Source organism: Mastigoproctus giganteus, chromosome 8, assembly GCF_048544385.1.
Source record: "Mastigoproctus giganteus isolate SK-2022 chromosome 8, ASM4854438v1, whole genome shotgun sequence".
Taxonomy (NCBI): domain Eukaryota; kingdom Metazoa; phylum Arthropoda; class Arachnida; order Uropygi; family Thelyphonidae; genus Mastigoproctus; species Mastigoproctus giganteus.
The window spans coordinates 191,777,295-191,803,235 of record NC_143582.1 but is presented as its reverse complement, the minus strand read 5'-3'; the positions used below and the strand labels follow the sequence as shown (position 1 = coordinate 191,803,235).

The 25,941-nt window shown below is 36.8% G+C and overlaps 1 protein-coding gene across 1 annotated transcript; it reads left to right on the top strand.

Annotated features, from left to right (window-relative positions):
- LOC150082119 (transforming growth factor-beta-induced protein ig-h3-like) lies at window positions 1-24,756 on the top strand. The gene is made up of 3 exons (XM_090379107.1): window positions 1-379; window positions 20,579-20,677; window positions 24,655-24,756. Exons 1-3 carry the CDS (start codon window positions 255-257, stop codon window positions 24,743-24,745), a joined length of 315 nt encoding a protein of 104 aa, XP_090235233.1. The 5' UTR covers window positions 1-254; the 3' UTR covers window positions 24,746-24,756.
- The last annotated feature ends 1,185 nt before the right edge of the window (window positions 24,757-25,941 follow it).

Here is a 25,941-nt window from a genome sequence, read left to right as displayed (position 1 = left end):
AAAGTCGTTCTCCTTTAACTTGCACGTGCGAGTAGCACGAGCTATCGTGGGGAAACAAGGTAGGGTCGTCAGAGAGAGAGAGAGAGCCGAGACGCGCCCGCGCGCGTGAAGGAGTTAAAAGAAGATAACTGGGAAGGATCGCCATCCGTCAGCTGATGCTAGTGATCACAAGGCAACCCTTGCAGTGCGCTGTCTGAAGCAAGACTGCAGTGTTTTTCAGTACTTCCAAGTGACACTAATCAACTCTTTGGACCATGTTGTCTCTTAAGACAAATATATGGTCCCTGTTAATGGTGGCGATAGCATTCCTGGCTTCCTTTCTAAGCAGTGATGGACGAAGGATACCACAGTGGCATCTCAAGATTGCCCAAAGTCAAGGGTAATATTTCTTTTGACTTTTAAATAATTATTAACTGTAGCCGATAAGTTATAACTCCAAAGAGTAAGTTGTAGAATTGTAAAAGTCCAATTACCAAGTTCCAGTAGGCAACATGACCCCAAACGATTTCCAATTTCGAGTAGTATCATTAACGAAGTTTTGTTTAAAAAAAAAACTAAAAATTAAAGGCGCTGCTGAATAATTCATTTTATTGAAAGAAATTATATATTTATAATAAATATAGTATATTTAATCAATTATTTTAATAAATTGGCAGTTATGGAGAATATTATTTCGTAAATTTTATTTAAACCTAGCACACCAATTTAAAATGAAACTTAATATGATGCTACCGGAAATTAACGTGGAAATCGTTCAAGATCATATAATGGGTAAGTATTCCTTCTAGCATATCCCTTGTGTCCAATTCATCTGGAAAGATTTCACTCCAATTCTATTTTCATCTTTCTATTTCGAAACACGTGTCACTGCTAATACTAAACCGTCAATGAGTAATGTTGAATCATCTTCAGCTTCCTGGTAACGAATTTAGACATCGAAAAGATAGTTAAAAAGAAACTGGCCTATCTATTTCACGTTGGAAAAGAAAACCTTAATACAAATCTTTAATTATGGTCATTAGTTGGCCGGTTCATTTTTTCCAGTTCGATAAAAACCTTCTGTGTGTCCACGTTCCATAAACCCAGATGACGCAATGTTCTCTGTTTATCTACATCTACCTCCAGACCTTGGAACAGTAAACAGATATAGTCCGAGGGTAAAAGGTTTCTCGTCTTTGCCAAAACGGGGCAGACCGCTTGGATTAGCTCAAGTGTAGACTACTGCTAACAGAACGGAATAATTCCAAACTTTTCTAGAAATTATTTCGGTGGAAGCTGCAAAATTAAAACGTTTTTCTTTTGATATGAAATATAGGTCACGCTAATTATTGGATATTTTATTCCTCTAACTTTTCACAACCATTAAGAAAATTGTCTTTCAGGCACACCTATATTCCAGCATGAAATTAAAAGTTGGTGTTTCCATTTCTAATTTTATAAAATAACTTAAAAGTTATTTATACTTTTTAAGTTCTCTTTCAATATGTAAAATTTCTCTTTATTGAGGTACGAATGAAATATTTAAACTGTGAGATAGTATAAACTGGAATTAACAGAAAAACTCTTTTATATGAACCATATATGGCACATGCAAGAGTCTACCATTAAAATCAGGTTATTGCTTACCAAACCGGAGAGAGAGAGGGCCAGAGAGAGAGAGAAAATGAAAATTTCTAAGACCTTCTAGGGAAGTTTACTTCCATGAAAATAATGCGTTCTACTTTCACGACTAAGACGCTAAAAGCAAAACACGTCATACACATGCCAACGCATTTTTCGTGTAGCTGATTGTGTTCTGGGAAAAAGAAAAAAAGAAAGAAAGAGAATTGGAAAATGTTTAGAAGTGTAAATCTTATTTTAGAACTAAGAGCAAACTCTCTCTCTCAAAAAAAATAAATATCTCGCTATCTTTGGCCATAAAAATCTGCATAAATTTTCGATTTCGTTTTGTTAATTATTTTTAATAATTAAAAATAATTAGTTAAAAATGAAACTAATAAAATAATTAGTTTCATTTATACAAAAATCTACACAGAGATTGCCACTTTAAAGATTTGATTTAAAATCTTAATAAATAAATAAATTATTTTATTTATTTACACTTCTCAGGAATTGGAGAGATCTAGACATTATCTAAAACAACTCAAGAAGACTTCTGGAAGAAACTTTAGACTTTTAATCTTGAACTTGACAAATACCATCTTAGATTGTTTAATACTTCGATTTCTAAACAGTTATTTTTGTGACGTCATTTCTTGGCTAACTTCCAATATCGTACTGCCATCTCGCGGATTTGTGAAATTCTACTTTATGTCTCTATATTTTTAAAAATTAAAATAAAAGGCTAGTTTTATTTATATCTAGAAATAATACGAACTAATATAATCAATGTTTCATAAATTAGAACAAATATTGAACCAGGAAGTCTGTCAGATGTTTCTTTGGTCAATAACTATTAGAATTCATTAATAATATTAATATTATTTCAGTAAAAACCAAAGATGTAAAAAGGTATTGGTGGTCTGTTGGAAAAGTTAAGACAGACCATCAAAGTAAAAGTTGGGTTGTTGTAAAATTGCGACGAGGTACTATGGCCCTGAGTACTGTCGAATCCAGGTATCATCGTAAGAGGGGGTTTATTGTCCATATTGTTATTATTGTCCATTATTATTGTCCATAACTTTTGTTATTATATGGTTCGGTTTTTCTGGATGAAAAACCCAATTTCTTGGCGTATGAAGCATGTAGCTTACCCCTGAGACCGACCAACTCAACCACAGCATCAAGAAAGTCCACAAAAGGCAATTTTTCACTCATGAAATAGCTTTCATTTTGGTAAACAAAACTGCAAATACCTTTAAAATGAATTACAAATAATTTATTTTCGATCTTTATTCGGGAGAAAGTTTTTAACACATTTACTTGTCTTTAAAATATGGCTAATTTACTTCAACAAAACTTTATAAGAATTAAAGAAATTCTGTAAGAAAAATCTATTTTTTACGAGAATTTAAGAAGTTGTGTGAAAACTTCAGAACAATGTTGCCTTAAAAATGAGTTTTTTTTTATATACAAGTAACTTGACATTTCGATTTTCATGGTGACATAAAAAAAAAAAACCCTGGTCTTAGTTTCCATGACAACGAAATGAGAAAAAATATTGAACGCTGAAGCCAGCAAAAGAAGTCCATTTATCAAATTGAGCAGAACGGCTTGAACTGTTTGAACGGGAAACAGAACTTATGATTTATAAAGGAAACTCAAGTTCTCGTCCAAACCCAAAGGGCAAAAAATTTTATCTTTTATCTACCGACACAAAAGTGGTATGAGGAAAAAGTCACCCATTACTTGTTCAACAAGAAATGTATGACGCCCTGTATACGCTAAAGATTTTTCATGTAGCCTCGCTGTTCCGGAAATTTGAGACAAATAGATAAATTGTGCATCTCGTAGTCAGCAGGAAATTGGAAATATGAAAGGTTTCTCGGTGTATTACGTGTGTCAGATGAGCCAAAGATTTGTTGTAAACAGCTGGAAAATTAGATTGAAGCGCGATGATGATCTTGATATGGTTATGGCACGCTTCCAGATATTAAATATAAAATGTGTTTGGCAAAAATAACGTGGCATTCAAGTTAATATCTCGGCTTCACTCTCAGTATATTTTTCTCTTATTTGATTGGCAGATGTTAGCCTCCCCAACCAGGCAGTTCCAATTCAAAAAGTAGGGGCTGTAAATCTATCTGTCATCGCATCAGAAGTAGTTACTCTAATTGATAACACTTACTGTAGTGCAAGTGTCGCATTTTCAAACGAAAGCGTCCTTGGATTGGCTTACGCTAACCGGATCAGATTGCTATTATACAAGAGGTTTGTGGACATTCACTTATGTGACAAGAATGATTCAAGGTTGCGCTTGACTTAGTCGCGTCTTTGAAGTATCATTGAATTTCAAAATGGTTTAACTAGTAGCTGCTGTTTGCTACATTTTTAAGGGGTCGTTGTTGTGCTACTGTGAATTGTCATACAACCAAAACAGCTGAAATTCATTATGACATGGAGTATCCTTGATTACCATGATCTTAATTGGTGTAAACAATCTTCGGTTTGGCTTGACGTAATACGCGTAATTTTTGGATGTGTTCTCTCTCCCCCCTTTGACTTCATTATGTTTGACAATCATACTGTTGTTTTCTTTTTTACGCCGAGGCAACGAAGGCCGTGAAGCGTCCGCGTCTTGTGTTTATAAATTGTGCTTTGTTCGGTTTGCCTGCTTATCGAGATGCCCTCATGGGTAGCACAATTTAGGGAATAATTTCGACATTGTTTATTTAGATTTCAGCAAAGCTTTTGACTCAGTCCCACATGAGCGGTTGCTTTATAAGCTGGAACAGGTTGGAATCACTGGGAAAATCCTTAGATGGATAGAAGGATGGCTTCAGGGCAGGAGGCAGAGGGTTGTGATAAATGGCTATTCCTCAGATTGGGTTGATGTAAGAAGTGGGGTTCCCCAAGGATCAGTATTAGGACCACTGTTGTTTTTAATTTTCATAAACGACATTGATGAAGGGATAGAGGGCGTGATGTCTAAATTTGCAGATGATGTTAAAATTGGTAGAGTAGTTAATGATCACTGTCAAGCTGAGCTTCTTCAGAGAGACCTAGATAGACTTCAAGAATGGTCAGAAAAATGGCAGCTGTGCTTTAATCCAACAAAGTGTAAGGTATTACACCTGGGAAACAGTAATCCCAAAATAACTTATTCACTTGGTGGAGTTCAACTAAACCCAGTACTGGAGGAAAGGGACTTGGGTGTTACGATACGGTCAGACATGAAATTCTCTGAGCATTGTAAACAGGTTGCAAGGAAGGCCCATGGTGTCCTATCGATGATCTATCGAACTTTTGCAAGTAGAGATAGGGACGTGATAATCCCATTATATAAGGCCTATGTTAGACCACACTTGGAATACTGTGTTCAAGTATGGAGACCGCACCTAAAGAAAGACATCGAGCTTCTTGAAAGGGTGCAAAGAAGGGTAACTCGCCTGGTGAGATCGGCAAAAGGGCGTCCTTATGAAGAAAGACTTCGAATATGTGGATTGCAGAGTTTGGAAACTAGACACCTTAGAGGAGATTTGATTGAGGTGTTTAAGGCTCTGAGAGGCATCAGTAAAATGAATGAGGACAAAATTTTCAAGATTATAAATGATGCTAGAACTAGGGGACATAAATTCAAGTTACGCGGGGAAATGTTTAGATTGGACTGCAGGAAGTTTTATTTTAGCCAGCGAGTTATAAATTACTGGAATAAGTTGCCTTCATGGGTGGTAGAGGCCGACAGTTTGGGGAAATTCAAAGGTCATCTGGATAGTACTTTCGGGTAAGGGAAGCGCAAAGGATGATAGGATTAATTTCCTTTTTATTTAATTTTTAATTTCATTTTATTATTTTTATTTATTTATTAATTATTATTATTTATTTATTTAATTTTTGTTTTTATCATTGTTTTGTTCGGATTTTTTTTTTTTTTTTTTGGCTGGTGCAGCATAAGCCATAGGCTTTCTTGCACCATACGGCCGTTACAAAAAAAAAAAAAAAAATTGGTAGAATCGCCATCCTCTCCACACAGGGTGAAAAAGATCTGAGTCTTTTCCCGTCGGTTACGTGAGGAATTTGAGCCTCTTTCACAACGTGGCCCGACTTGGTCTCAGGAGAAGGTGGCATGGATTTTTTCTCAGGAAATCTCGGGCTTCTCGCCCAGCAAACAGGCAAATCGATCACAGAACGCACGCAATTTACAGACGCAACATGTATAGCGCAATATGGCCTAAGTCGACTATGCGTCTAAAAACTCAACAACAATAACTGTTTATCGGGATGAAAAACAACCTCCTCCTGTTTATGTGTATATTTTTATCAATTGCCAAACGCTTAATTTTCGAGTCTGTTTTTTTGTTCTTTCGAACCGAGATCTGATTACAAAGAATGGACTTCGGTATCGATGAAAGTAAAGCATCTTTGACTATTGCGTTGGACAATGACTAAAGAGTGTTAGAAAATTTTGAAACTCTTAGATACGGAAAACCATAAGTATAAAAGAAGACCTCGGGCATCCGGAACAAGAAATATCCCTCATTATGCACGGGCACCACTAAAAACCCAGCAAAGTCAGTAGTACAATTTTAAAGCGCAACTAGTATCAACTACACATCTCATCTTTCTAAGAATATATATTACTCTAACAAAAGCTTCCTTGTGCATGAAAACATTCTACGATGGAAGTCAAAGCTGGAAAATGCACAAAATTCCAGGATCTATCAAGTCAACTGTGGACTAAGTTTTCTTCAAAGAATTCAAGCATCTTTTTAAATAACGAGGATTTATTGCCATGAAACATTTTAAAGTTTAGTTCCATAGAATAGACATTTCCTCCTCTGCACTTCAATAACAGAACGATGCATTACAGCATCATTCTCTGGGACCTCTCCAAACCCAAACTCGACCGCCAGACTAGAAAATAGCTCCTCAAGAGCTCTTTCCATTATTTCACAATGGACAAAACGCTACTCCAAAGGGCATTTCACATTCAGTAAATGTTATAATGGATTGTGAGCTGCAGCTCTTCTACGAAAATCAATCGCACGGCCCACCACGAACAACATACGCAATTTGGACTGTCTTGTTGACATCTAAAACTATGATGGTGGTTTTATTTTCACATGGCGACCTCTTTCCACATCTGTAAGCATTATACCGACTCATACTAGATGCGACTCAATGCTTACTACCCTTTGAAGTGGAGGGTCGTCGTCTGTAACGACACAACCCCCACTTCAAGGTTTCGTTCTTGCCTCCATGTAGATATTCGGTCTTATTTTGGGATCCTCGTGGGAAATGCAATGGTTACGATTGCTGGTGTACAGAGTGTGGAAAAGGTCTGGTTCGAATCCTCTCCAGATGGGAGAAATTTATGATTTTCTTTTTTTTTTTTTTTTTTTTAATTTATTCATGGACAAGTTAATTTCGGTCTGTTATCCCCTCTCCTACGGGCAAGTCTATTTTCATTCAGCTTTATTCTTAAAAATGCTAGTAGTATCTCAGTTTATCATTGTTTGCTAATGGACAGTCAGGTCTTTTTCTTATCGTGACAGGTTTGTTATAATTAAGATTTTCCCCCCACTTTAATTAGAATTTTTAATGGTATTCCGGCGTCTATAAATCTTTATTGTTTCATGGCGTTTAGGACAAGCTTTCTTATTCTGGCGTATGTGGAAATTTTATTCAGAGAAGTTAATTAATTCGAGGTCCATTCAAATTTAAATTAGAATCTGCAAGTGTGGAAATGTTTGTCGCATAAAGAGAAGTTGCCATGGGAACGCATGGCAAGTAAAGAAGAATCTTTAGTAGAAATGGTTGTCTTGTGACTACTTTTAATCACCTAAGAATCCAATGTTCAAGACTGAGAAATTTTCTAAGATCGAAAGGAAGTTCTGATTACTAAATGGATGATCCATGAAATGAGACACCTTAGACCATGCTGGGTTGCTATATTTGGGTGCAACGCTCTAGCAAGTTCACCAAGGTTCTGTTCAGATATATTAAGATTAAAGTCCCTGAATCACCAAAGCAGCGTCGTTTCGACAGCTCTTTTAGCGAATGCAATTTGCATTGATTCTGAAAGTAGATCTGTTCTAAATAACACTTAAGATTTTCATTTGTCTTTCCGCTTTTTCAACAAGAGTTTTGTTTCCTCAGCATTTTTTAAAAGTTATGAAAAACTTTACGCCGCCCACATAAGAAATCAGCAGTATTCATTACTTGCCAAAGATTATTACACTGTTCTGATAAAATATTATAAAACATTGTTTTCTGTATTTATAAATGAAATTGATGATAGTATATCAAGCTTAATGTCCAAGTTTTCAGACGATACAAAGGTTCGCAAGGTTGTTAAAGATACTACTGACGCTATGCTGCTGCAACAGGATCTGAAAAGGTTGAGCAGATGGGCTGGGAGGTGGCAAATGAAGTTTAACATTGACAAATGTAAAGTACTACACATGGGAAACAGCAACCCCAGAGCAACGTATCAACTCTGTGGTACTACACTGACAGTGGTAGAGAACGAAAAGGACCTGGGGGTAATTGTTCAGGCAGATATGAAGTTCTCTTAACAGTGCAGATGGGCTGCAAGAGTAGCTCATGGTGTCTTGTCAATGATATACAGGAATTTTTCTAGCAGGGATAAGGAGGTGATTATTCCCTTGTATAAGGCAATGGTCAGGCCACACCTTGAGTACAGTATACAGGTCTGGAGGCCTCATTTCAAGAAGGATGTAGAGCTGCTGGAACTAGCACAGAGAAGGGCAACAAGATTAGTGAATGGAACAAAGGGTTGCTCTTACGAAGAAAGGCTTAAGTTTTGCAAATTACAGTGTTTGGAGACTAGGCACCGGCGGGGTGATCTGATAGAGGTGTATAAAGCATTTAATGGTTTGAGCATGCTCAATGCCGATGGGATTCTTCCTCTTGCTCAGAATAATCACTTGAGAGGGCATAAATTCAGATTGAGGAAAGATAGATGTGCGGAAATTTGCCTTTAGCCAGCGGGTAGTTGGTTGGTGGAATAGACTTCCATTCCTTGTGGAAGTTGATAGACTAAATAAATTGAAGGCTCAGCTGCACAGGTATTTCGAACGAAAGGAGGAGTGAAATGGGAGTGGGTTTTTTTTTTTTTTTTGCCTCATAAGCATGTTTTCTTGCATCATATGACTCTACTAATGCTAACACACCTAATTCCACGTAGATCCACCTTTAGTGGAGATAGCCGGAACATTCCAACATGTGAGAGTCGACTAGTTGTACAGAGGTGTGACCAGTGATTTTATTTCTTTTCTCTTCGAGAATTTCAACCCGTCAAGGAATTTACGCATCTGATGATCCTTCATTTCGTTGATCAGGACTTGGTCTTCTGATCCTAGTTTTGTCCAATGACCACTGATTGAAGACCAATTAGGTGCTGAACTTCAGAAACCCCCAGGAACGCACTCTTATACAGCATCATCACTATCAAAAAAAAAAAAAAACCCTGAGAGAGGCATGATCGCGGGAGTGAGCACCAGCGATCATGCCTCTCTCGAGGTAAACTGATATAGCAATGTATTTATAATCCATATAGTGGAGTTAACTGGTCACGCTTTTAAAACACCCACCTATTGAAATTGCTTATCTGTGACGAATCTGCAATGAGTAAACTCCTCACCAGCTCGAGGCTACACAGCCAGTCCTTCAAAGAAGGAAGGAAGGAAGGAAGCGGGTTTTTAATACATTATAAAAAACAACTTAATGTGGTTGGTAAAAATCTGTTTCTTCCATTTAAAAGCTGGCCTTTGTTCAAATTAATTTTCTCGATGAAAAAGAGACTATTACCTCTTCATTTTTATTTAAGAATTGGGAAACGTTTGGAATTGATTTTACTCAAGAGAATAAGTGGCAAAGTGATGACAAACTGTCAGGCCGATTATGCTGCAGTCACAAAACCTGATGGATACGAGTCCAGTCAAAGAGGCTTTGTCAGTGTGTGGGCACAGTAAAAAAAAAGAGCATACCGTAAAACTTTCAATTAAATAAGCGCCTTTGCTGAGTCTTTCGAAGAGCTCACCCCGACCGAGGCAAATTGCACAAGCATTCACATTTCGTGACCGGATCTGCTTAAGATGCCAAAAGAAGTAAGAGACCAAAGAAATACACGGATGTTACAACTCTCGACAGCATATAATTCACTTTGTTTTGTTTATTAATTCTTGTAAAAGCGGTTGTGTCCTCTAAAATCTACCTTCCCCAGGATGTGCTTTGTTTGCTGATTTTCCAGAAGTTATCACGAGTGTCAAAAGGGAGGAGAAAGAAGGGATTTCCTGCGCCTGAATTTTAGACATGACTATTTGAATTCTTTCGTACATCTTACGATATTTTTGAAGGGACAGCGCCCATCCAATTAAAAACATTGGCACTTTTAAATTTGCGCTTTTACTCAGAGGAAAATTTATAGCAATGCCCATGGGCGGTATTATCTTTTCAGATGATGGTCGTGCACATCAAAAAATACCATGAAGTGCAAAATCATTGTTCCAGACATCGCACCCTAATCTCATCTGGGAAGTGGACATCTTCCTTCTTATCCATCTTGAAATTGCAAGAATTTACAGACCATTTTCATCAAGTAATAGTTGTGGTATACATATCACGTGTCATCGTCCATCGATCTTGTTTCACGTAGTGTTGCACTGCCTGGTTTCCGATGGGAATAAGTTTTACGGATTTTTTTACACCGCAGCTGAATTGACAAGTCTCAGGCAAGGATTGAATGGTTTATCTCTCCCAGAAGCTCCGATTTTTCATCCAGAAAAATAGTCAAACCGACATAGCATACACACGATTTGCTGACAAGATATACTGTCTCAATGGTAGACTCTAACTGCATATATCCACTGTCGATTTTCTACTAAAATCGCTTCTGATGGACAGTTGTTCTTGACTTAAGTTTGGCAGTCCATCTGTCCCCTCCTCCTTCGAAACAAACAATCAGGTTCATTTTTTCCAACTGTAATAAATCGTGATATTTTCCACCAGTGGGGAGGACAGTGATTATACCAACAATGCTCTCTGCGAGGACTTATTAACTCTACTGGCATGGTATTTATTGCAAAGGTTATAAGTCTTGGAAATGTTGTTCTAAATTCATTCCCATGTTTCTGTGGGGGGATAGAACTGGATGAGATATGGAGTCAGACCTAATACCTTCCTCAGGACTAGCAAAAAATGCGCTGAAAATTTGGTGTCGATCCCACTTTTCCTCTCAAATAATGCTGATTTCTATTTGGGGGAAGAAGTGAAGGGGTGGGCTGCAAATTGGAATTTATCCTAAAACGTTTGCAGAGACAAAGGGAACTTACTTTAAAACTCTGATCACCTCTGACTTCTCTTTATGGAGTAATGACTAAACAACTGAAACATACTTCCATTTATACTCTAAAATAACTTGAAATTTTATGGGAAAAAAAATGGAGAGAAAAGGCACCACATGGAAAATTTCTGTTGGCCCAATTTTTAAGAAATGGGTCAACGAATCTTTTTAAAGGACCCAAATGTAAGTTTTCATGAATTCATTCAATGGGCGTAGGAGTTGTTACATGCGACCAGACAGACGGACATGGCGAATACAATACGCGCTTTATGAATTTGCGAAGGGGCCTATAAATAAATCTGTATAATCCCTGTCTTAATCCCTCTTCGATTGTACATGCTTTGAGAATTTTAGTAACTAACTCATCTTTCTATTGGAAAGGGCCATTATGTGAAGGGAGGAGGGTCATATTTATACATTACTCTGATTGTATTAATTTCTTAACTTTAATAATTTTTTAATTAAATTATTTAATTTATGAATTTATTTGTTAATGATTTATGAGATTACGTAATTGAGAAAAAATTAACTAACTAATCAAAAACTTAAAAGATGCTATTAATTCATTTAAAAGAACTTTATTTAAAATAATTAAATTGATTAATATAAAAGAAATTTAAATAAATGGCAGACTATCTGATCGGTGATATTTGTTTGAAAGTAGTGCAATACTAAGGTAACTCATAGCATATGAAGGACAATGGAAGCATCCGCAGTGACTATTATACAGCACTGGCAGTTGTGGCAAATGATTCAAGGAACGCACTCTTATACAGCATCATCACTATAAAAAAAAACAAAAAAAACTCATTAAACCCAGCACTTCCCGTTTCACTTGTCCATCCCCCCCCCTAACAGTTTATCTAGTTCTTCCTTGAGTTTATTCAAAATACACACCCCTACAACATCAGATGGAAGTTTGTTCCAACAATCACCCACCCTCTGGCAACTGGGGTGTCATTTCATTTATTTTAATGATATGAAGTTTTCTGAGCAGTGCAGACAGGCTGCCAGGTCAGCTCTTACTAATCTTGTTGCTCTTCTCTGCATCCCTTCCAACAGATCCACGTCCTTCCTAAAAATGAGGCTTCCAGACCTGAATGCAGTACTCAATGTGTCCCAACCATTGCCACTATACAATGGAATAATCACCTCCTTATCCCTGCTAGCAAAATTCCATGGGCTGACCTGGCAACCTGTCTGCACTGCTCAGAAAACTTCATATCATTAAAATAGATGAAATGACACCCCAGTTTCTTTGTTTGTCTCCTTTTAAATATCATCTGTAATCTCTCCATATTTATTCTCCTTCAACATTCATCCAAAATTGTTCCAGCCTGAATATTTAGTAGTATTCTGTGTCTAAGTGAATAGCCCAACAACAGAAACTAGATGTTATTATCTGCACACCTGGCCATTACAATCGACAATCACATTTAATTATGCATGCGTCCTTTCCCTACAACTTTAGTCTTTAAATAGCTCGATTGCAGTTTCCAGTGACCCGTAAATAAATAAATAAAAACGTTACTTCATTACTATTTAAAATAATTTATTTATTTATTAAAATTCAAAACTGGTGCATAAATAAATATATTAAAAATTTACACTTAATTTTAAGATTTTACTAAAATTTATTAAATATCTTAATATTTTACTATGGGGCTTTGCTCGCTCATCCCCGCGCACAATTTTCTACGCAAAATGTAGAGGTATACGAGTAAGTCAAATGTTTTCTACGTAAAATACACATCTGTCGATACGCACTGATCGATATCTAATCAGGAAATGACCTACATAATTATTTACCTGTGCATTTGTAGTGCGCGGCATTCTCAAGGTCGAATAAATATCACACGTAATTATTTACCTGAATTTACATAGGCCACTTAGAAAAAAGCCTTTTGCTTCGGGTTCCATAATGCGTGAGGAATATTGTTGCATCCGAAAGAGCAGGACTAAAATATTTAACTGAAATATTTACAAACTATACAAATATTTAAAAAAAAAATATTAAACTATTTACAAATACTGTATACAATATTCATTAATATACAAAAAAGAACGCAACAATGGAACATCAAATGTTATGCGACACAGAAGCACGTGCACGATGTTGGTAAACGTTATGGAGGCAGTTGTCAATAAACATCGCTAGGAGGAAAACTTTAACGTATAAGATTGATAATATAATTTGGTTAAATCCATACTTGAAAATTAAATTTATATTAATTTAGAAAATCTCCTAAGACATTGATAAAATTAGATATCCTCTATTATATATTTTAATCATTCAGATAATTAATTATAATTACTTTTAAGTTTACTAATTCTTTAGTAAATAAATAAATAAGACGTACTGCTGACTGAATTCCTTAAAGCAGTTAACCAGAGTTGCAAATCTAAACACCTACATCTTCTCATCTCCACAAACAATGATGAGATATTTGCCTAGAAAATATGCATAGTTTACAGCAATCTTTGTTTACAATTTCAACATGTCACGCATCTTAAACGTGTATAATTTGGTCATGTAGGTGCCAAGTTAGAATAATAGAACATGACAAGACCCAAGGCCTAACATTAATTAATGACCTCCTTATTATAAGCTACTCAGGGCTGCGAATTTTCAACGCCTCCACTGTCTCAAATAAAAAGAAAATATATACTAAAGGATTGGGTGTTCGCAGACATAACACATTTTGTTGTCACTTTGTCTTTGCAAGGTTCCACCTAGTAAAGGATGTCGCATTTGTAAGGGTGACAATGTAATACTAAATTTCGAAACGTTGTTACTCTGACTAATAACAGCTTTAATCGAATAATGGAAAAGGTAAAGTGATGCTCGAAGAACGCTTATTTCATGAATGTAAATTAGTGACACGCCTAATCTGTCCTTCAAAATTATTATTTATTATTCTTTGATAGACTGGAAAACCCGTTTACAGTCGAAGCTGAACAAACCCAGCAATTAGAAAGATGGAAAGTTGACCTAATTACTATGCCCTGCAGTCAACATCCATTTTATAAATTATATATTGTGAATTCTAGCAAAGCCTAAAGCCGTTTTTTTAATGTGATTTTTAATGTTTGGATTTTCACTTAGCAGTCAAGTTGGTTTCCAGTTAGCTGTTTTTGAAACTGGACTGCATTTCTTTTATTTTTCTGAAATGTAAACTGGTCCCAGATTTGTTTCTTCTTTTCTAGAAATTTACGTTTAAATATCTGGTTTCCAGAAAACAAAACCCGATATTTTTAAAACTACACCCACACTTATTTTATTACTATTAATACTTGATTTTAAATTTACTTTTATGTGAGATATAAGTTCAATCTCGGAACACAGGACGGATGGCTATGTGGACTCTGCGTTAACAGAAATAATTGGTCTGCTCACTTGAATTTTTGCAATTCACAGCTTGGAATCACTGATTTAAACCTATTATATATAACGGAACTCTCTTGAGTTTTTGAAGGAGTGAAACATTTGGACTTCATAAACTAGAAACCATCTCATAGAATGAACTTACATTTATCGGGACCAAAATCTTAGAACTTCTTAGGCGAGATGGCATTTACTGAGTGGGTAATGTTCATGTCACTGGACTGCATCGACCGTTTTGTATTAGCTGATCCAGATCTGATGCAAGGAAGGGTAGTGTTGATGAGCGATTATTCTAGTATCTGAAATGGTGTAAATCTAGAATTAAGCCCTCATGGGTAGAAAAGTTGGTGGAATCGCCGTCTCCCTCAAACTGGATGGAAACGACCTGAGTTCGAGTCCCGTCGATGACGTGAGGAATTTTAATGGATCTGTTTCACAATGTGGCCGAGTTAGTCGGTCTCAGATCAGAGTAGCGTGATTTTTTTGTCCTGGAAACTCGGGTCTTTCGTCTAACAAACAGAAAATTTACCACAGAACACACGCAATTTACAGACAGTATAAAAGGAACAATATGGCTTTAGTCGCTGATGCTCCTAAAACCTTATTACAACAATCTAGAATGTGACCAGTATCAAGTTTTTAACCCCTTATGTCTGGAACGTTAGGAAGCTGTCACATCAGGGCCCAGCCGAGAAAAATCTTTTAATGTATTATATCCATAAATTGCAGTTATTGAGTAAAAAACAAAAAGACCATAAAATTCCTCGCATCATTGAAGGGATTCGAACCCGAGCGTTTTTCACCTGGTGTGGAGAGGACGGTGATTATATCACCATCTTCTCCTCACCAACAGAATGTGACATTCTGGTGCCAAATATTTTCTGTTGGCATAAGCCGAGGTGTCTCAACTATTATAAAACAGAATTTCCTGTCGCTGTGCCTAAGTACTATCTTAAATAAGACTGGGGACTTTCCGAGAATGGAATTTCGCTTTTTGGTTCGTTCCTGGTTTGTTCTATAAATATAGAGAACGTGGTTTTAGCAGAACACAGCTTTACGAGTGGCTGACCAACATCGCTGTTCGAACAGAAGAGTAACCTATGTGCTATTTTCATCGTTGGCTGATTCTGAAGCTAATCCCAGGAAAAGCTGTTTGGACTCAAGATGATCAGTCCGCGTCTCCACATTACTGTCAGATCAATGGTAGCAGCTTTGGTTTATTCACTTCATCTGTAAGACTCTAGTTAGGGTTTATCGTACCAGTGGGACAACATATTTGAAGCTCTTCTTTTGCTTCTACCTTCTTTTTCTTAAAGACATCAATTTTCAACGTAAGAAACATTTTTAAATATGCTTCAAAATATTTATTTATTTAAATTTATCTTAGCATTTCATTAAAGATAAAAAGATTTCAGGTAATCCATTTTCTTATATATTTTTTCCTTTAACTTTCAATTTTTATCGCTTCTGCCTTAGGTTAGATTGGTTATTTGTGGATTAATTCATTCAAATTAATTCAAACTTAAATTTTGTATTTTCTGTTTTATCCAGCCGTTCCTCTTCGATGTTTACCCGTATTAAAAGTTAAGATGGGAACTGTATCTTGTAAGAACCTCTTGTTTAAGAGACAAGACATCCCTGCTCTTGTATTTTTCTCTTGTCCGGGTTTTTGTTATTTTGTAGGCGCCTTGTCCAACTCAGTAATACTAAAACTATGACTGATTACCATTTTTTTAGCTGTCCCTGTCCATCTTTTGACAAGGTGGACAAAAGAGAAAACATCCGAAGTGAATTTTTTTCCAAAGTGAATGAACTTGACAGATTTAATAAATCATAAGATAATTATTTTTATGATTTAATAAGACCTTTAGTAAAATAATAAAAAAAAAAACATTAAAAGAGATCGTTATAACAAAGCAAAAATACTTTAAAAGTGACTGCAGCAAAGATGGAGGGATTTCTAACCAATTATGTCAAATTGGATTATTTCTACATTTTTTCTTTTATTAAAATACAAAGATGACAAGCTCCTTTTTTCGAAACCTTGCCAATGCCAAAAGAGTGATTATGACAAGCGCAGAAGGATTTCTATTCTGAAGATGATCTCATTCTGAAAATAATCCTCCTCTACCGGATAAACAATTCACAAAGGATCGTTCGTGTTAATGTTCACACAAGAGTAATGTCCTACTAGTCGTTCTCCGTCATTCCAAGAGGGTATCGTAAGCTAACGAAATAGCAAGGTCAAGCCGTTATACCCGTCTGCCTCCCCCTTATGCGATGTACAGCCGCCCACAGTGCAAATGAATGGGTGTTCGAGGTCAGAATTACTTTGTTATATTTGTATACTCCACTATGATAATCTACAATTAAAATGAGCCAACGAATCAGTAAACATTGAGTTGTGTGACCTTATGTTCACACAACCCATGTGACATTAGTGTAAACTGATTGCAAGTGGGAAGGGTATAAAAGTTAAAGGCTTTTTTGTGATCTTTTATGCTTCAAGTGCAATACTCCACGATAGTCTCTTGTCAGAAGTTTCATTGAGTAGTGCTGATGGCTACAGGCGTCCTGATACATCAACGTCTTGGGTTTTAACCCGGTGATATAGGGTATCAAGGTCTTTTGCGGTAATGAAACTAATGTAGTCTGCCACAGAGGGCAGACATCTCCAAGTGTCATGGAATTTGAGAGCATTATTGTTAATAAACATTAAAAACCAGAGACTATCTCTGGTTTTCAGTCTTCTTTCTACCGTGGAATTTAACTGTGTCTGAAGAAGCCCGAGATGGCTTTTTTCCCTGCTCTTTTCACTTATATTTTATATCAGATAATTAACAAGAAGTCGAAGTTTTAATTAATCACAAAACATAAATGGTGCGGATTCCATCATCTTCTGGGAAATTGGAATCTTTCTTCCCCAGGGTAATTCAAACAATACAAACCACGTTCTGCTGAGGGAAATTTGGTATTCCAGGTAATTAATAATCACTCTTACAAATCAGTGGACTACACCACGGATTTAATATGTGAATTATTTAAGGAGTCTGAAATTACATAGTCCACTGATTCTTATCCTAAATCTTGTTCAGTATTTTGATTGGGAAAGTGGGTGAAGCCAATCCCAGTGAAACTGTCGAATGTTTATTTTGGGGACATGGGGCGAAAACTTTTAAAGCCTCAGTCCGAAAAGTCACTTTTCGGACTGAGGCTTTAAAAGACATTTGTGAATTTGTAGATGTCAATTATCAAAAGTTGTTGTCCTCCACCAAAACTAGGTGGCTTATTTTGTTTCCAGCAAAAAGTTTGAGTCTTTTTCTTGCTTTGAAAGAATATTTTCAATCTTTTAGCAGACCCCCAACAAATATAAAATGCTTTATTTAAAACGAATTCGCAGAACTATATCTGCAGGTTTTACTTTCTCTTTCATCTATGTTCCAGAATTAAGATTGAGTTGAAAGAGAAAATAATTCTGAAACCTAGAAATCTGAGCCTTCTTCAATCTACGTTTAGGTCTTTAGAATCTCTACTAAAAGAAAAATTAGTTCCACTTGATATAAGGGAACTTATGAACGCATTACAAGTGACCTGTATAGACAAATAATTCTACAGTTTTCTGGAGAAGACAGCTATTTGGAAAAGTGGTTAAAACCGTTTGAAGAATTTCATTGGACTGTGTTAAAAAGGACACGCATCAGAAATATGACAAATTAATACCTTTTCTGTGGTACATCAAGGAAACGGATATAATCATTGATGGTAATATATCAATGGACCAGTATTGTAACGATAAGTCGTTCATTGAAGAGACAGGAGAAAACTTTTTGATGAATCTTGAGTGAGAAGGGTTAAAGCCCGTGACTGCTGAATACGGCACTGTTTCTTGTATTCTCTCCATCTTGTGAACTCCTCTGACCATCGCAGAGTATAAACAGATAAGTTTAATTTGCAGATTTCTCCCTCAGCACAATTTTTATGCATTGCATCACGCTGGTGTTATTTAGAAGTTGAATGGATAATCTACCAGGACAGCTGGGCTTTTTCAAAGACAAACATATTTCTTTTAAAAAAAAAATTTATACGTCTTTTATTCTCTCATTACTTTTTAAACTCGATTATCCGAAACGACCGTTGGTCTCAACTCTTTCAGATAACCGAGATGGATTCCACTTACAGATTACATCACCAGAAAGCAACGTACAAATATGTGTCCTTAAAAGTCTTACAGCTTTATTGGACTACTAAACAACGGACCTTGATAACAGGGCGGAGATGTATGTCATTCGTGCCAAACCTTTCACTCTTAGAAAATTAAGCATTCTCTGTAGACTACTAAGAAGAGAAAGAAAGAGAGTCGGGGGGGGGGGGGTTGTGAAAGGTTACTTATTATTTCGATATAAAGACGTGATGCTTAGATGGAAACAGCCACGTAGGTATTATATCTGAAAAGTGAGATCCACACGACTTTCTTACGCCAAACAGCGCTGGAGAAACGTATTTGTTGTGAAACGTGCAGGCTTTGAATTTTTGTTTTAAGCATTCGTGTAATAGTACCCGGAAGTTTATTTAATAGCTTTTTTTATATGTGAGTTAGGCAAGAGATAATCGTTTAGCGTACAACAGCTGCCAAATAGCTAAAAGTGTACTTCTGTACACTGAAAACGAGTTTTTCCAATGAAATATAAGCTCTCAGAAAGTAGGACCTTTACTGATGACCCTGCCACCATTCGCTTTGTCCTGAAAATATTTGATTTGAATATTAATTCTCGGAATGATCATTTCGCATTCAGCCAAAAGAGGATTTCTTCAACTTCCTGTATAACTGCTACTCGGAGCAATATCCAGGGTTCATGAATTTTGTGCTATCCAAGCGTAATGAACCAGAATAATAATAAGAAAGATTTGAAATAGTACGATATTTGGTCTTCATCGCTTATCATACACCACAAACTTTTTAGATGTGAAATTACAATTAGATACTTGACTACAAATCGTGGATAATCTACCAGGCCAGCTGGTCCTAGTAGATTATCCATGGCTTTTAAATCGGCTACTGACGCGCTTTTTTAGTTGGTAAACATGGTGGATACCAATTTAAGAAAATCCTCCAGCACCAAAAGTATCGATATGATTTCAAATTTAAACTTTGAAATGAAAAATACTGAATGGAGAAGAGGTCTTAATCAATTTATCTTTAAATATTTAAAATAAACTTTCATTTTTTTCAATTTCTTGAGCATTTACACTCATTGCCCAAAAAATTAGAAACCTTTGGCAATTGGCGTCAAATTAGAAGGAGCCGCAATTGAGAAAACAAAGGAAATCACCGGGTGTCGAAAGGAACCATCTCCAAAGTACACAATAAGTGCAAGACGAATGGAGAATGCAACAGAGAGTCGGTATTCCAAAAACGAGACTGAAGGATTTTAAAGAAAGTTGTGCGTCAGAACAGAAAGTCTATTGTGCATCAGATGACTGAAAAATTCAATTTAGGCAAAGAAAACCCATTACCAGCCGAACTATGCAGCAGGAGTAGAAGAATTTGGGACTTAGTGGTCGTGTGCCCTTACGAAAGCTCCTTCTTTCTGTAAAAAATTGAAATATTTGCCTGAAGTAGTGTGGCCAACGCCAAAACTAGGCTCTGAAATAATGGGAAAAAATCATGTTGTGTGACGAGTTTAGATTTACGCGCTTTCTTTTTTGAATCAATGGTAGGGTGAAAGTGTGGTGTGAATCTCATGAAGCCATACTCGGACATCCAGACTGTCTCATGTTCACCACTCAAGAAGCTGGAGATGGTACTATGCTATAGGGTATGCTATTTTGGTACTAATTGGATCCATTCTTACACTTAGAAAGTTGTGTTACCTACAATGAATACCTGGCTTCTCTTCAGACCAACCTCACTCTGCAATGCTTCATTTTCTACCCCGATTGCGACGAATCCTTTCAAGACCAGCGTGAAAAAATTGCATCCGAATGGTTGCAATTTTTCACGCTGGTTAGTTGCGTCTTGAAAGGTTTCCAACATATTTGAAAACCAATTGAGAATGTGTGGGATATGCTGGAAAATTGCAATTCGGTTTTGCAGTTCTCTACCAACCACAGTACAGCAAAAGATGGCCCTATAAATATTGAATAAAGGTTTCTAATTTTTTGGCCAGTAAGCGTATTTCTAATATTTCATTTTTAGTTAAGGAAATACAATATATATTATCTTACAGACCAAATACGTGTGCAGTGGAAGAAGTACTTGGAACAAACAAGAAATATTGGACAGAATGCAAGTTCTGGATGAACAGGGAAATCTGTGGAACTAAAACGTAAGTCAAGTTTCTCCAACTCATTTTCTTTTTAATTTGTCTGTTTGTCTTCCGCCTTTGTGCATATATAATTAACTTCTTGTTTATACCTCTTCATCCAACCCTGTTTCTTAATTATGAGGCAGTTAAGAGCATTTAAAAACGTTTGTTATTTCATCATCGAGATTTTTATCTCGGTTAAAACTACTCGAAGGTACAATTGCATCTACGTTTGATCTTGTCAAGGTTCCTTGGATAAACATAGGTCTCCTTACGTTCTTTGTAGACCGAGGCTAAATGAAGTTGTCCTTGATGACTGGGTGGTAATATCTGTCACCCATCTAAGAAAGAATTTTATCTGACGTCCCGAAATGATTGAATATCCCTCGAAGTGATTGATATCCATACTTTTGTGTATAAGTGTTCTGACAGTCCCTTAACTTCTACAGAACACACCCAGATAGCAAAAGGAATAAGTAATCGCTCGCGATTTAAGGGGAAGTGTATTCGAACGAGATCCATTACCGACAAATTTCAGCAGACAAAACATCTAGCTGAAGCTTTCCAAATCGATGTCCAGCCACCAGAAATCAATGGCTTAGGGGAATGTTTGTTCACATGTAGCAGTTCTCAGACTTTAATTGACAACAACGTTCCTTCGGGCTAGTGATCCGTCACAAAGTCCAGAAACTAATCAAAGTACATTAAATAAACATTAAATCATTCTGTTTTTTGTGCTCCTTTATATCTCTAGCAAACCAGCGCTGTAGATACAACAACAGACATTTATCTTCTCTCTGTAACCCATGGAAACCGACATAAAAGCGCTCACCATGGTTACAGTAGATTTTTCCTCCGTGCTGCTTGCATATCTTGAATCATCAAACATTAAACGACGCTGAAACAGTAATAAAATAATATCACCCGGAAGTGAAACACTGAGAAGTATCTTTGGCCATACCTTCCGACCTCAAGCACACTTCTGCTTGTGACCTCATTAAAATATATTAGAAAGGAAGTCCAAGCAATCTGCGCCCAATTCAAGGACAACCAGGCCTAGTCCATAACTCTATAATGAATCACTTCTTTTTCTGTTTTTAGATACGGTGGTTTAAAGAAGAAGGTGGACTGCTTTACGTACAAACGTACTTAATAAGGTCTTATGTTTATGTAGATGGGAATACAACTATAATTCATAAGCTTAACTACAACAGCCTCCCAGGACCTGTATTGTGCAACTCCAAGAGACATTCTAATGGCTTTTCATGACCACATAAAAACTTCATTCATTATTCAGCTGACTCGACAGAACAACCACTAAAATGGTTAATTAAATGGGATTAAAATGACATACAGGAAACTGCTCATTCCAGGCTGACACTGTTAACGGTCAGCCTTGCATTACGGCGAATTTAATATTAATTTGAAAAATACTCTTTTTCTCATTGGCGTGTTTTTCCACTTCTGTTTCATCATATTTATTCTCCCCCGTTTTTTTTTTTTCTATTGGAAAGAGTTATGGTTTGATCTCCCCGTACCACAAATATTCAGTTCGCATGCTAATTCACTTAAGTAAAACTGGTCACATGCTTTTCATCCCAGAATGTCACAAGTAATCCTTAATTATTTATTCTACAGTAAGCTTTACTTCACAAAGTTATCTCCGGTTGCATAACTTGATGTCATGCTGCTAATGGTTGTAGATCTTCCTGCTCTAAATCATTTTGTAAAAGTCAGCCCCTCATTTAAGCATAATTTATTTTAGCTTTTCATCTGGTTGCTCAGTTAAAGGAACGGATTTTATTTATTAATTTCGCTGATATACTATACACTGAGTGACAATTTTATTAGGTATGGCTACCTTTTCATGGACACTTTCATAGCTCACATGTTCTTACCACCCTAGTGGGTAGCAATGTCCTCCGTAATCACCGTCCTCCCCCACTGGAGTGGGAAAGACCTTGGTTCGAATCCCATCAATGACGCGTGGAATTTTTATGGCTCTTTTTCACAACTTGGCCAAGTTAGTCGATCTCACGAGAGAGAGAGAGAGCAAGAGAACAGCATGGTTTTTTCTCCCGGAATCTTGGATTTTTCGTCCAACAAATCGTACGCAGAACACACGCAATTTACAGACATATCATGTACAGCACAAAATGACCCAAGTTGCTGATGCATCTAAAACCCTACCACAACCAACGAACCTAATTTGGCGAATCCCAGCTCCTGCTGTTTGACTCTTATACGGAATATGGCGAAACCAGCATAACCTCATGGACCCATCTTGTCTGCTGTCAACAATGTAGGACAATGGTGGTGGTTCAATGGTTTGAGGAGCATTTTCGTGATGCATATTGGGTCGCTTGATGCCAATGTGCAACATGTGGATGTCACTAGTTATCTAGAAATTAATTCCAACTAGGCACATACCTTGATGGTGGCAGTGTTTCCAACTGAGAATGGGTTCTTCCAACAGGATGTACCATGCCACAAGAACAGAATTGGTTCCAGGAACACAAGAGTGAATTCAGCCTACTGAAGTGGCCTTCCTGGCCTCCAGACCTTAGTATGATTGAGTAAATAAGTGGAACGAACTCTACAGGGTACAGATCTGCAACCATCCAAATTGCAACAGCCACGGGAAGAAATTCAGTCATCATAGGACAATTGAGACCAGCAGTCTTGTGGTTTCGACACTTCGATGGCATGTGGAATCCAGAACATCTTGATACTCGTAACTAAAGTGTACTACTTGCTATTCTGTGGTTGGCCATTTTTATGAGGAGCACGGATGTGGGCTATAAACAACAATTTATGAAAAAATATGTGAATCAATGAGGTCGAATATACTGTATGTGACGTGAGGAGAAAAGCACTATAAAGCCTGAATCAGTTCACCGGAAACAGACAGGATCTGATGGACTTCCAAAGAGGTAGGAATGTCGGTGCACGTTTAGCAGGTGCTAGAGCAGTATGGACGTCTTCAGAGACTTGTATTATTTGAGTCCTTAATCAATGGAAAAATGTGTGGAAAGCATTCCTGCACAGACGTAGTTGTAGCCCAGAATGTAACGACACGGATAGAAGTGCCATCACCAAAGGATGGAACAATTAACCTCTGAATTTAATGCGAGAACATTAAAAGTTGTCAGCACCCACACCATGTAATGAACTTTAAAAGGAGTGCATTACGGGAGTAGGTGACCTTCATGGAAGCTAATGATCTGAGACACGAGAGGAAAAAACACGCTTGCATTGGTGACAGGAACGCAAAGTATGAACACAGGAGGACTGTGGTAAGTCATGTGGTACGATGACTCCCGATTTGTGCTTCGGCACCGATAGAATATTTCAACCACAAGGAGCTGGAATCCTTGTACTACTGACTTCAGCTGGTGGTCTTAATAAAGTGGCCAGGCAGTATATACAGTACATAACCACTTAATATTAATAATAATTAATTATACATTAATTGCAATTTATTTTATTATTAATATACGTTTATATATTAGAGTAACAGAAATAAATATTTGTAATTAATTCAAATGTACAGTAGAGTCTCTCTAATCCGAATGTTGATCTTATCCAAAATAGAATTTATATATTTTGAAATTATAAAATAATTAATGCTACTTTAGCTTTTCGGAATTATTAAAAGTAGGAGAATTTCTCATCTTATATTTCTGTGGACTGCAGCGCTGTCTTTATCAAGGGTTTCTCTAGTATTGCACTACTTTTAAACATAGGCTGCTCTGGTCCCATTTAAATTGAATTATCGAGAGTGTACTGAATATAATTGTTTTATGCTAAAATTTAAAGTAAGAAACGTAAGTTTAAATTTTAAAAAAAATTGGAGGTGGTTAAATTATAGAAAGAGGTGATTGTAAAATGTGTTCATCTCCATCGTATAAACTGTACTTGAAGCAGTTCAAGTGCACTTTTCAGTGGTAATTGAAGGCCAACAAGTAAATATAGTTCCTTATTTTTCTTGATTACAGGGTTATCCGATACGAGTGCTGTGAAGGATATCAAATGGTAGATGGGAAACACGTTGTGCTGGAGGTAAGTTTGTTCAAGGCATCTCATTAGAAAATGCGTGCAACTCTGCTAATCAAGTCAAAGTAGATAAAAACTTTTTAGATGCGTCAGAGATTACTCAGTACGTGGGTGGGAACAAGCTAAACCAGGAAGCAATACTTGATATTATCGTAATGCGGTCTAGATGGCTGTGTGTGTGATGATGGAACAGAAGATCGAAGACTGGAGCTCACCCACGTGACTTTCATATAGAGTAAATATAGGTGTGGGCGAGTACGTGTATGTTTTTGTGAGATCGGTCTTGCGTGATAAAGTTCGATTGGTTCAATAAACTGATTTTAATAATAATATCAGGAAGGAAGTTGTTTTTATATCTTTAAATGACAGTATAAAAGACTAGGTTCGTTTACTATATGCTATTTTATTAAAAAGTATTAAGACGCCAACGAAGTTTTTAACATTCCAGGGGCCCTCCTCCTCACACCTGGTGAAAAAGACCTGAGTTTGAGTCCCGTCGATAACGAGAGGAATTTTTATGGACCTTTTTCACAATGTGGCCGATTTAGTCGGTCTCGGAGAGGGTAGCATGGTTTTTCATCCAGCAAACAGAAAATCGATCTCAGAACAAACACAGTTTGCAGACAAAATACATACCCTGAACACCATGACCTTAGCCGCCGATGCTCCTAAACCCAATAACCAACACGCCAAAGATCTCCCGCTAAAATATCAATGAGGAATTTGCTTAAGGTTTAGCTAATTTTTCCTCTGCTGGATTTTCTGAGAATACTTTTCTGAATGAAAGTAATATTTATAGTTTAGTAAGCACACACCGAGTACCCATTTTATTAGATACACCAACCTAATAGGACTCTCCCTTAACCAACAGAACAACCTGAATTCTTCTTGCATGAACTCAATGGGGTTGAAAGAATGCTGCTCCATATTGACTCAATCGTTTCGCTTGCAAATTATATGGTTGTGGAATTCTAATCCAAAGAGTTCGTGCCGTCTCATCCTACAAATATTCAATTCCATTGAGATCTAGTGATAATAATTCAGCCATTACCTCGTTGGAAGAATCCAAACTGCAGCCAAGAAGGGATGCACCTGGTCGGAAATAATTTCCAGATTATCTGGAATTTTTTTTTCCAACTGGGAAAAAAATTCGTATTTTTCATTGCATGAATCCATATACCTATCGTGCCATCGTTGACACGTGGAAGGATAGGTATATGGATTCAATG